The 12,110-nt window shown below is 34.9% G+C and overlaps 1 protein-coding gene across 9 annotated transcripts in view; it reads left to right on the top strand.

The window, feature by feature from the left end:
* ERC2 (ELKS/RAB6-interacting/CAST family member 2) overlaps nucleotides 1-12,110 on the top strand; it is a 412,632-nt gene that overhangs the window by 36,820 nt on the left and 363,702 nt on the right. For all 9 annotated transcript variants that reach the window (XR_015913795.1, XR_015913794.1, XR_015913793.1 and 6 more), the window contains exon 2: nucleotides 4,008-4,424. Coding sequence is in view for 1 of the 9 variants with exons in the window: in XM_088532042.1 (XP_088388168.1) it covers nucleotides 4,008-4,424 (417 nt within the window). In the remaining 8 variants the exon portion in view is untranslated. The remainder of the gene's footprint in view (nucleotides 1-4,007; nucleotides 4,425-12,110) is intronic.

The raw sequence follows: 12,110 nt of genomic DNA, 5'->3' as shown, positions 1-12,110 counted from the left end.
AAAAACATGATAAATCTTGAATCTTTTTTTAATTTCCACAAAGTTCTAGATGTATGTAATGACAGCAGTGTGACAGATATTCACAGCACTCCCACATTCCTTGCCCAGTGCAATTAATTACACAGTTTCTTTTCAACCCTCACAACGTTTGTTCTTTCCTTTTTTTAGCTAGCTGCAGACAGAAAAATCTGTGTCAGCATGAGTCTAAATCTGGTTCATCATATTCAAAGATCTTAAGTCTTGAAGACTTAATGCAAAAATGGTTTCTCCTATGTCAAAGCCGCAGGAGTCTGATGTATTTGAGACTATTATTATGCTTTAACAGTCCTATTCTCACAAAACTGTTACTACCATAAAAAAAAAAGGAGTCTTTTTTTTTTTTTTTTAAATGTCATTAAGGAGATGCAACCAGTTAGAAATAGTGTTCAGGCAGTACCTGAGGGTAATTGCTACAGGATAGAAAGGAGAGTTGTGACTGGCTTTACTATCAGATTCCTGTTCTATAATGCTTATTGATTTGGAATAATTACATGTCATCCATATTATGTTTTTGTGGTTTGAAAGTATCAAAGTTTACATGAGTGCTTGGTGGGAAAATCACCCTTCTACCCACAGAAGAGAGGAAAGCATGCACTGTGCGGGAAAGCTGTTCAAAATATTTGAAGGTAGGATAGATTGGTTCCATCTGGTATGCTCTGCAGTTTCTTTGCCAAGCTTCAGGGATAAGCTATGGATATACATGGATATATGACTGTGTTTGATGTGAACTCTTCTTCCCATTCAATATTTCTTCCTTGCAAAAAATTGCAAAATTTATAAGGTGTCCTGGAGCCTAAGGTTATATAATGGCACAAATAAGGGTAGCTTTGTTTTCAGATTGTTTATTCAAGTATAATTTCTAAAGCTCTAGCTGACAGGTATTTTAGGAGAATTTCATAGAGAAGAAAGTCCAAAGACTAGAACTCTGAGCTGCGATGGAGACTCCTACTAATCTGATTCTTTAAAGGGCTAACAATCTCCTTGGCTTAAAAAAAGACTAGTAACCACTTACATAAGCTGTTCTAACTGTTCTTAAAAGGAAAAATACTCCTTTCAGATTTCCACATCAATAAAAACTTATTGCTTGGACAGGTTTTCAATAATATCTTCTGTATCTGTCTTGGAATACATTGTTGCAAAAGTTCTATTGAAAAAAAATGTTGGAATTCTTTCTGGTTTCCTAGAATATTCCAATAAGCTCGACTGGTGATGTAGGCATACAAATAGTGTCCTATCCCCCAGCAGCCAACCCCAAATCTGAGGCAGTCAGGACTCATCGTTCTATGGACTATTTATGTGTTGTTTTTGCCTTTTTTTTTTTTTTTTTTTTAATAGTGTACATAAGGATAAGCTTAAAATAGCTTAGAACCTCTTCAGCTAAACTAAAATGTATCCAAGGTGTAAGCAAGTGGAGATTTTCCAATGTATTTTATGAGGTTTCTGTGATATTTTTTACTTGGAGATTTACTTTTCAAGTAAATTGTTACTTTTACCTTCCTCCTTGTTTTTTTCATCTCGATATTCACATAATGAACAATGTAATGGGATAGTGGGTGCTCATTTTCTTTTTCCTCTTCTTTTTAGCTTTCTTCACCAAAACAATCATATTTCTGTTCTAAAACTAGGTGAAATAATGAAGGGAAATAATATTTTGTCATTTTTAAGAGGAATCCTGCAGTCTTTTCACACAAGCTGATTCCCTTTTTTTTTTTTTTTTTTTTCCTAATAGAAACTTTTTTTTTATGGAAAAATTTAAGCATCTGTTCCTACCCAACTTTCATTGTTCAAAAAGCTCCCCAAGAATTGAATCTGAAAATCTATATGTTTTAAAGCAAAATGTTATTTAGTTTAGAGTAATTGCGTAAGCAGCATGTTGACTTGTTATTGTTGTCTACAAAATTCCTAATTTATAACTTAATACCATGAAAAATTCCTAAGACATAAAGTGCTACTATAGTTCTGCTACTGTTTACTTTGCAGTGCGTGCCTCCTTGTGTGTCTGTCTAGCCTTTTATGTCTTGATTCGCTTATCTGTTGTAATCCTTTAATATTATTTCTGTATGCTTTGAAAATTTGATTTGTAATTATGCACTAAATTACTGCACTAAAAATATCATTTTTGTGGTCATAAATACCCTATAAGATAGTGGATTTTAAGTGGAGAATTGCTACATACCAAGTAGTTCTGAAGTTCTAAATTTCTCAGGAGCATTTAAATTTATAAAAGTGAGTAAAAAGAAGATGAGATTTTAAGAAGAGATACAAATTACTGATAAAAATATGGCAGTGAAACTATGAAATAAGATTGATGGTATGCATTTTAAGATACAAAATTATATTTCTTAATATTCTAATTTCTTAATATTTATTGAAAAGAAGTAACTTTAAATTTGCATGTCATTAATCTAAAAAGTTGGAAATATTGACATTTAAGCTTCATCCATTTATTAAAACAGCACCATTTGGTAACATAATAGATTTGAGGTATCTACTTATACAAGATTCCACCAATTACAATACTAATTTTTTCCGTTTTGCAATAACTAGTGAAACGCGATTTTAAAACCTTTTCTTCGTTAGGGTTTTGCATTTTTCATTTAGTTGAAATTTAGCTTATTATTGCAAATAAATTTAAATATAATTATGTTTAAGATAAAGGTAATATCAAATTAATTAAGGAATCCTAGGGATTCTTTAGAGGGTTGAGTTGCAGAATATTTGTTAATATAAAATATCTGGTGCCATGAATTTAAGTCAGCTAAATCTTGCCGTCAGAATTCCTGCAACTCAAGGTCTTCTGATTTGGGCCATGAAGCTATTTAGGAGCTCATATTGATGTTAAATTCGGTGTTCTGAGTAGACTGTAGTAAATAGAGAGATATCCAGAAGCAAAACTGATCTTCAAAAAGTTATATAATCTGAAATGAACACTATTAACCATAGTAATTTAGATTTCAGTCTTTAAATGGGAGAAATACTTTTTAACTGTATTGAATAAGGAGCGCAAGATTTCTCTCATAAACAGAGATTATACTTGGATGTAGTACAGATATTTTAGCACCATTTACAGTGTTTTGAAAAAACCTGCAAGTTGAAAAGAACTGTAAGGTGAAATAGCAATGTTACTGTAATTCACTGTCAGGTTTATAACTTCCGAAATTCTTTTCTCTGTCGAATCTATTGAGTACAACTGTCCTAAGTTTAGATTTATAAATTTGAGTACTATGAAATTACTGTGAAGTACTGTGCTTTTTTTCTGTTGAGGGCACTTTTTGTTGGATTCAGCTTTCTGTTAAATCTCCTTTTGCTTGCATCTGACCTTTATTTATGTTGATTTTTTGCTTCATTTTTCATTTACCATGCTGTTCAGTTTTTGGATGCCAGGAGAACAAAGGTTTGTCCACTATTTGCAGTTAATTTCTTGCTCCTTGTGTATTTTGTTTGCTTGTTAGAGATACAGTAATCCTGTTTACTAAACATTCATAGCTTTAGATACCCACCTCCCCTCTTTCAATTATAGCGAGTGCTTTGATTAACTTGATAAATCTATTGTCCATTGAGCACCATGCAGGGCAGAATTACCTTTTAGTCTATGAAGTTATTTAGAAAACATGGAATACTGAGTCTTTCAGCCTTATTGGCACATACTGAGTGTACTAATGGATGTGCAACTGCTAGTATTTGGGTTTGTTGGTTGGCTTTCTTTTAATTTCATCTGTAACTGACAGTATTTTGTGTGTGTTTGCTTTCATTTGTTTATCTTTTATAGAAACACTTGAAAAAATCATTACAGATATTGTCACATGCATTTGCTGTTTAATAGGGTCATTTGATATACTTTCATCATTGATTCTAATGAACTTTTATAACAGTAAAACATGAAAGTTTAATCAAAGAAAAATCCTACATTCAGATCCTAAATGCCTTTTTTTTTCCTTTTTCCTTTTTTCTTCTTTTTTTAATTGCAGCATCTGCAAATGACAATCCAGGCACTTCAGGATGAGCTTAGAACCCAGAGAGACCTTAACCATCTTCTCCAACAAGAAAGTGGAAACCGTGGAGCTGAGCATTTTACCATTGAGCTCACAGAGGAGAATTTTCGAAGACTCCAAGCAGAACATGATAGACAGGCTAAAGAACTCTTCCTGTTGAGAAAAACTCTGGAAGAAATGGAGTTGCGGATTGAAACACAAAAGCAAACACTAAATGCTAGAGATGAATCAATAAAAAAGCTTCTGGAAATGTTGCAAAGTAAAGGTTTACCATCCAAAGGAATGGAAGATGACAATGAGAGAACTCGAAGGATGGCGGAGGCTGAATCTCAGGTTAATCATTTAGAAGTAATTTTAGACCAGAAGGAGAAGGAAAACATACATCTTAGAGAGGTAAGGAAAACTCACTAATCTTATTTATTTATTTAAAAGATATTGTCAGAGTAATTGCTACAGAAGTATTTTTTGGTGTGTTTGAATATTGTCTTTTTCTGTTTTGATTTCTCTTTAAAACACAAAAACAAACCAGAGTTTATTTTTCTTGGAAAAGAAAGACACATCAAGATTATGTGACCTTTGAAAGCATATATAGAAAGGGATATAGAAAGCAGATAGGGAAAAAAGGTAGTTTGGTGTCATTTGGGGTTTACTGTCTCGGAGAGGGTTGCTTTGTGTGCTTTCTGGATTCTTTGTATTTTGTCAAATCAAGATGATTAGAACTACCAAGCAGAGAATTAACAGCTGCACACTATTTTTTTATTTGATTTTATACTCTTGTCTTTAAAATGACCTTTGCAAAATATTTTGCTGTCTATATGCACATACAGAAAAGCCTTTGTGTATTCCTAATGCACTTTTTTGTGGTGCCCCAACTTTTTTTGTTAAATATAACACATAATATGGCTACATTAAAATGCTGGGGTGTTGGCTACACTGTGTTTTGTAAGATGCTTAATTTGGCTTCAAGCCCACCCTAACCGGCTGCCCATGCTACTTTTGCTGATGCGTTTTTGGGACTGTATTTTGGACAGTTGGATTAATACAACTGAAAGAAAATTTGGCATATGTGCCAGGCCTGTCTCTCCCTCTGCATCTCTGTACTCCATCAACATTATCATGTGACTGGTGCTAGGCAAGTATGGGTCTTGGACCCAGGGTAGGAAGGCCTGTATCTTCCTCAGAAACACTTTATTCCTTCCTGCTAACAGGAGCAAAAATTGCAGGCAGGTTGAGTTCAAGCTGCCAACAGTAAGGGGAATAAGGGCAAACAAGTCTATTCCTTAGAAGTTCAGGAGCACGGTAGTCTGAACTTTGGGTCTAAGACAGTCGTGTATAACTGTTGATACTGAGCCCAGAGATTAAGAATAGCTATTCATTCCTACAGCATGTGGACAAGTTACCTTTTCTTTGCCACGGAGTAGTTGTGTTTTTAATTACAGCTACTTTGTTATCAGAAGAGAATTTTTAAACCCAGATGAAAGCTTTAGTTTATTTTTTACTACTGTGCAAAGATATGTATTGAGAACTCAGTGGTATCTGGAGCCCATCTGAAGCTTGAAACCACTGGAAAAGTTGCTTCATACATTTGAGTTTGAGTAAGTTTTGTTGTATACATACCTTTTCTTACAAAGGTGTGTATCTTGACTCTTTTCTCAGGCAGGACTCTTAGTAACTGGTGCCATGACTTTTTAATGAAGTTTGAAAGTTCATGGATCCTGAAAGGAGTTGCATAAAGAATTAATGAACCTGAGTCCGTGATAAGGAGACTACTAAATGAAATTCTGTAAGTTAGCAGTGGTGTCTAGATTTAGATCTTCTATTCTCAGAGTGGTACATGCTGTCCATTTTAACAATGGCTGACTTTTGTTCTGTGACTGTGTTCTGACCTATGGCAGTAGTATCACTTAGCTTTCTAAATCCTAATTTGGAAATTTGTTGCACATGAAGTTCAAAACTAGCAGCCTAGTGAAGTTCTGTAATGGCCTTCCAAAAACAATGAAAGAAAAGTAAATGGAGCTAGAAATGCAGACAAAATGTAAGCTTCTGAGGAATGTCCTTGGGCATCCAATTTATTGCTAAACATGAAAGCAGATACTCCTACTACTTGTAGGCTGTGCAGGTTTTCCTGATACTTATACTGAATTAATTGTGTGTTTCGGAGCTCCCACTGTATACCTGCAGAGGTGCAGGAAAAAAATCTTTTCCCATCATGTATAAGTTGTAAATAAGATGTCATCTTCGCTCTGGAGCGTTACAAGTATAGAACAGAGTGTGCTGGAGTTCCTGTTGGTGATATGTCTTGGTGACCTTTCAAGGTTTAATAAGAATCATGTAAACTTTTGCTCAAGTTTTGTGTTTTATGCTACAGGATGAGCAGAAACATCTGTGACAGATTATGTAAAAATGCACCTTTTGGGTAACTAGGAGTTGAGGGTAAGTGGGGAGGGTTACTCCTTTGGCATGAGTGAAAGCTTGTGTATACAGGGAAGAAAGCTCCGAGAGCTCAGTTGGAGCTGGAATCCTGTTACAGGACTGGGAAAGAATGTCAGTGTAGTTAGGATTCATTAAAATAAATGTGTTTTAAAATATTAGCTATGTATACCTAATTTTTAAAATAATGATAGATCTGGTGAAATGAGTTGGATTCCTTTCCTTGTATTTGAGAATTTAAAAATAAATATATAATTCTTTTTGTTAATGTTTTTCAATGGTAGAGGAATTTCAGTGGTATTTTCTTGGAGAAAATGGTACAGTAATTGTTCTGATATGAAAATGCTGCATTCTGTGAGGTACGATGTCATCTTTGCAAATAAATACATGGAAGAAAAAAGAGAGAAAAAAAAAAGCATTCTTAGGCCTGGGAATCTCCTGGTAAGCACATTTATGGTTGAAAATCTATCTTGAAGCTGTATTTTCATATGATGGTGTGCTTTACATTCACAATTAAGTATCATAAAGATCACTAAGCATGCATTCCTATCATAGAAGGCAACATCCCTGCCTTACAGTTCTCAAATTGGTTATTGCATCTCTTTTAAGTACACTTTTTTTCTCTCTAGTAGGTTCTGTAGGTAATATTGTGGTTTTATCATGTGGAAATCTAACACAGATGTTTGGTATTACTTTTTTTTTTTCTTTTTCTTTTCTTTTTTTTTTTTTTTAAGCATAGTGACCACACGTTATTTACCCTAAGTACCATTAAGTATTTTTTTATTATTGCTATTAAAAACTTGCCTTAGGCAAAGTCCCACTAAATCTCTAGTAAAGTCAAAAGTTAAAATTCCAGCAAGTATTTTTTTATTATGTATACATATACATATAATATACACACCCGCCCCATGTAGCATGCAATTTCACTAAAATGGAATCTGAGATCATATAGGATTGTATATACACAATTTAACTCTTATCTTGCATGTATTCTTAAAAATAATGTTGTTTCAAATGGTTTAAAGCTGCAGCTTTTTATGTTTAGTAGAAAGAAGAAGCAGAACACAGCTTCTTTATTGTAATTTAAAGTATACTTTTAAACTTTGAAGGATTTTTCAAAACTTGCTCTATGTTTGAACTCAGCTTGGTCAAATAATGAAGGTTGCTGATAGGACTTGAACTGCCATCATGAATTAGTTATTGCATGTTTTAAAAGTTATTAATGGAGCAAAGTTCCGTCTTCCACTGTGAATAGAACAGATGCCTTGCAGACTTTTGGTGTTTACTGTAAATGTCTTCCACTGGAGCCAGTAGTAATTTACTAAGGAAATGCTTTATCGACACCAAACATTTCTTCTCTAAAGTTAGTTATATAGATTAACAACCATTCTAGACTGAACCTCTTTATTAGACTCATTAGTGCCTCTTTCCTTTTATTCCCCCTGGCTTGGCTTAAAATATTAATCTAATCAGTTGTTATAGGAGTATTTTCTGTTTAAAAGAATTGAAGCAAGAATTTTCAGCTTCCCTCTTTTTTTTTTTTGGCATATGATTTTTAATATCTTGGCTTTAAATAAATTGCAGCAAAGACCCTCATTAAGACAATTACTTTCTATCAAAATATCAAGAGTATTATGTTTGTGTTTTAGGTGACCTCTTAAGTACACAGAAGGACTTTGCAATGTTGGCAGTCAGTCCAGACATGAAAAAGTAGACTGAACCTGATTATGCTCTGGAGAGCAGTAATTGCTTCTAACATAGCACATTCAGATTTTGTTATGCCCCGTGATATACTTGCCAGTGTGCTTGGTTGCAATAGTTTTTACAAGTCCTTGCAGGGAATTAGAAAGCTTTCTTCATTTAGGAATCAGGTTATTTAAAGACACATTCACTCTTCAAAATAACATAACCACTAGTTTGGAACCTAGAATATAAGAAAACTGTCAACTTGAAACTGTCTTAAATATTTAGGAGTAGTAATTAAAGAAATTATCCTAGATGGAGATAGAGAAATCAGTGATTCGCAAATAAGCTGTTTTTATACCTCCCAATATGTGGAGGTGATAAATGTATTGGCCCTGCCAGCATTCCGGGAAGGTGCATCCTTTAGAAGGTAATCTGGGGACTATCTTGATTTGCTGTAAAACTAATATCATTCCCAGATGTGGAAATAATATCTCTGCAGGGCTGTTTGCCCAGTTCCCATATGTTTTGGGGGTTGCAGTCTGCGTATAAGCATCTTAGAGACTAGCCAATAACAAAGCAGAGAAAAATGATCTCCTCTAACCTCCCTTTGCTTTCCATGATAGTTTTCTTTCTTTCATCTTTGTGCTGTTATCTTTTTAAGTCTCTGTTCTGCGATCATGCTGTTGCTTCTCTCTGGCAAAAACTTCATCACTCCATTCTACAATGAAATTAATTGCTCTCTTTTTCCCACTCTCTTAATCTGAGTGCCAATAGCTTACTTAACTTACTTCTGTGACTTCCAGTTTTGACATAACGGTGTCTTTCCATAGAATAAGAGCCAAATGCGAGGGGAGGAAGGCAAGTTGTTATGTTTGAATTTCTATGTGTTCAACCCAAGAAGACATAACCTCAAAGGCAAATAAGCATAGGAAAGGATTGCCTGAAGATGTTGAGGGTCTTCCGTTCTTGAGATATTTAAAATTGGATTGGCAGAGGCACTGGGCATTCTCATCTAACTGAAGTTAACTTTGCTTCGAGCACAAGGTTGAACCAGATGATTTCCAGAAGGCTCTTTCAATCTGAGTTTCTTTGACTCTACAATCCCAGTGTAGGTAAAGCAGTATCATCTGGTTATATAAATGTAACAGCACAATCTAGCACGTGATTGGGATGCTGTAATAGTGTTGTTTGTCCATTGGGAGCCCTGTATTGTTATAATGTCAGTGAAATGGTGAGCTCCAGATGTTTAATCTAGCTGTTGTAGGAATTTTGACGGTTCATGTATCATTCCTTTTTTTTTTTTTTCCTCACATGATACTGTGTTTGCATAATGGTGTCAAAATATTTTTGATCTTAATTTTCTGCAACTCTCTTTTCTAGTGCTGCTTTTTTCTATGTTATTTTGTTTTTTAATTCCCCAATGTCAGTGTATGTTTTAAACTGTACTTTTGTAGCTATCTATTTAGCACTTCATGGGTTTTTCCAGTGCAAAGACAGTGTTATGGTTGGTTAACTATACCTTCAAGCCAGCGTTTCATTTAAAATATCTCTGCTAAGAATACTAGGCTTAATATGAATATAAAAGCATTAGTGTTTTTTTTTTTTTTTTTTTTTTTTTTAAATCAACACAGTTCTATTGAAGTAGAAATTTGGTTCTATTTTCACTTACTTGTTGCTGGATGAATAGAACTGGGTTTATAAGAAGACTAATGATATATCCACATGCCCAGGAATGATACAGCCATTCCTAAAGCCTACCTGAGAGGCCTGTTGTTGTGAAGTCGTAAGTGCTGGGGTGTGGTCTTGACATTTTTTTTCCCCATCCCTCTTTAAATTGAATCCTTTCTTGTTGGGTTATCTGGCAATTGTTGTAATTCAGAGAAAGGATTCCTTGAAAAGCATGAATGAATATGTGGAGAAGGCACTTGTCGAAGTAAAGAGAAGGCGGGAAATAAAATGCAGAAGCGGAGGCAAATATGGCAGCTAAGAAGAAATGGTGACTGCTTTTGGGCAACTCTCAGCCAGTGCCCAAGGATCCTTTGTAGTTACAAAGGACCTTAATATTAGATCCATTAGGTCCTTAATATTAGATCCAAATCTCTTAAACTGTAGTTCATTGGGAATAAAACTGGTTAGAAAGTATTTACAGACGGATCCTGAATGATTTGATGTTGGATACCATTCCGCTTTTAAGTGCAATCATTTCCAGTATTAGGCTTTTTTTTCTTTTTCTATTGTTTTGTGTAAGGAAAGAAGGTTTCTGTGTTATCTCTATTTTGGAATTAGTTGCCAATTGCAACCAAGCATTTTAACTCTGGACATTTAGTGAAGCATGAAGATCTGTAAGTTAGAGACTTCAGTAAAGAGTCTAATATGAGGATACATGTGCCAATAACGTGTGTGTGTGTAACCTGCCCCTTTCTCAGGCAGAAATTTGGGCCCATGAGGCAGAGCCTGAGGGTGCTGGGAAGGGTGTCCAGGGGAACAGTGGGACTAAGGAAGAAGGGAAATGGGAGTGCTGATGTGAAGAGCTATAAGATAATGAATGCAAATCCCACAGAATTTATGCTTATAGTGCAGCTTGGTGTGCTTACAAATGAGAATCATTTGTTCATATTACATGCTAGCTTCAGTACTTTTGCGGGCTTGGGGGGGAGTTCATTTTATAATCCCGTTCCCATCAATTAATCCATGACTAAGACTTAGAATGGTCATTAAAAAAAATCGAAAGCTTGGCTACTGAAGAGGAAACTGGTTGCGAGAAACTATTAATCTCCTTAGTTCCTCTGCAAAATATAACACCTAAAAACTCTTACCTGAAAAAAGCCTTGCTTGCTAATCCGTTGATCCTGATGTTGTGTTAGTCAGATGGTTTACGAGGAAAATAAATAAACAGAGGAAAAAGAAATATCGCTGAAGATTTAAAAAAGTCATAACAAAACACCAAACTACTTAAGATAGTTCTAGTGTATACATGGCGCATTGTAAATAGTGTTAGCAAGATTTGTGTTATGAGTCAAGCATGCTTTCATTAAGATGAAAAAGCCAGGCGTCTGAAGTCATGTAAGGCTGCCTTTAGGAAAACTGCAGGGGGCTAATCTGCCATCAAGCAAGGATGATATATTTTTATCTATCTACTTTTACCTACCAATCTCTATTTTACCCTGTGTGCATGGGTGTAAAGCTAGGAGAAGAAAATGTATTTTATGGCTTCTTTAAAATGCAGTCCCCTAAAAAGGAAATGCTGCTTTTTCATTTACCGTGGTATGTCTTTCCTCAAACTCTATGCAGTGAATTTTGCCTTTGTTATTTGATTGCTCCATCTTGGTAATACCAGTGGGAAGTGCTATAGGTAGTAAATATGGCTGATCATGCAAACTCCAAAGTTTCACCTGCAATTAAGTTTGGAAGCAGAATGTGAGGATTGAATTTTAGCTTGAATCACTTAGGCAGGATTTCCTTCATAAACTATATACAGCCACTGATCTAGTGGAACAGGAATTTAACAGGTAGCTAATTACTGACAAGTCATATACTAACTTTATAGAAGTATTTATTGTCTAGTGAGATAATGTTGAAGAAAGGCCAGCATTCTCTTAATGGCTTGACCCTAATATTCTGTTATGATTACAGCACTCTTGGAGAATACATCAATTTGCAAATACAAAATTTCGCAATGAATATAAACATATCCTATTTCAGCATAAAGATTTGAGGTTAAAATCCTGATGATCCACCTGAATCAATCCTGATAATACACCTGAAAATACCAAGGACGAAATCCTCAGTATTTTTTCAAGAATTTTTCCATGAATTATCCAAATGAGGTCAATGGGGCTAGCCGAGTGACTTAAGGTGAATAGGATTAGGTTTAAATGAATGAATGGAGTCGTGACCTGTGAGAAGTACAACTCCTTAGTTGCACAGTGTAGGAGGAGGTGGCTGTTCTGCGCATGGATCCGG

This window comes from Tinamus guttatus, unplaced genomic scaffold (genome assembly GCF_059628265.1).
Source record: "Tinamus guttatus ecotype Peru unplaced genomic scaffold, ASM5962826v1 Tinamus_guttatus_pri_ptg000451l, whole genome shotgun sequence".
In the NCBI taxonomy this organism is placed as follows: domain Eukaryota; kingdom Metazoa; phylum Chordata; class Aves; order Tinamiformes; family Tinamidae; genus Tinamus; species Tinamus guttatus.
The sequence above is the reverse complement of the archived record's forward strand: the minus strand, read 5'-3'. Positions and strand labels throughout refer to the sequence as shown.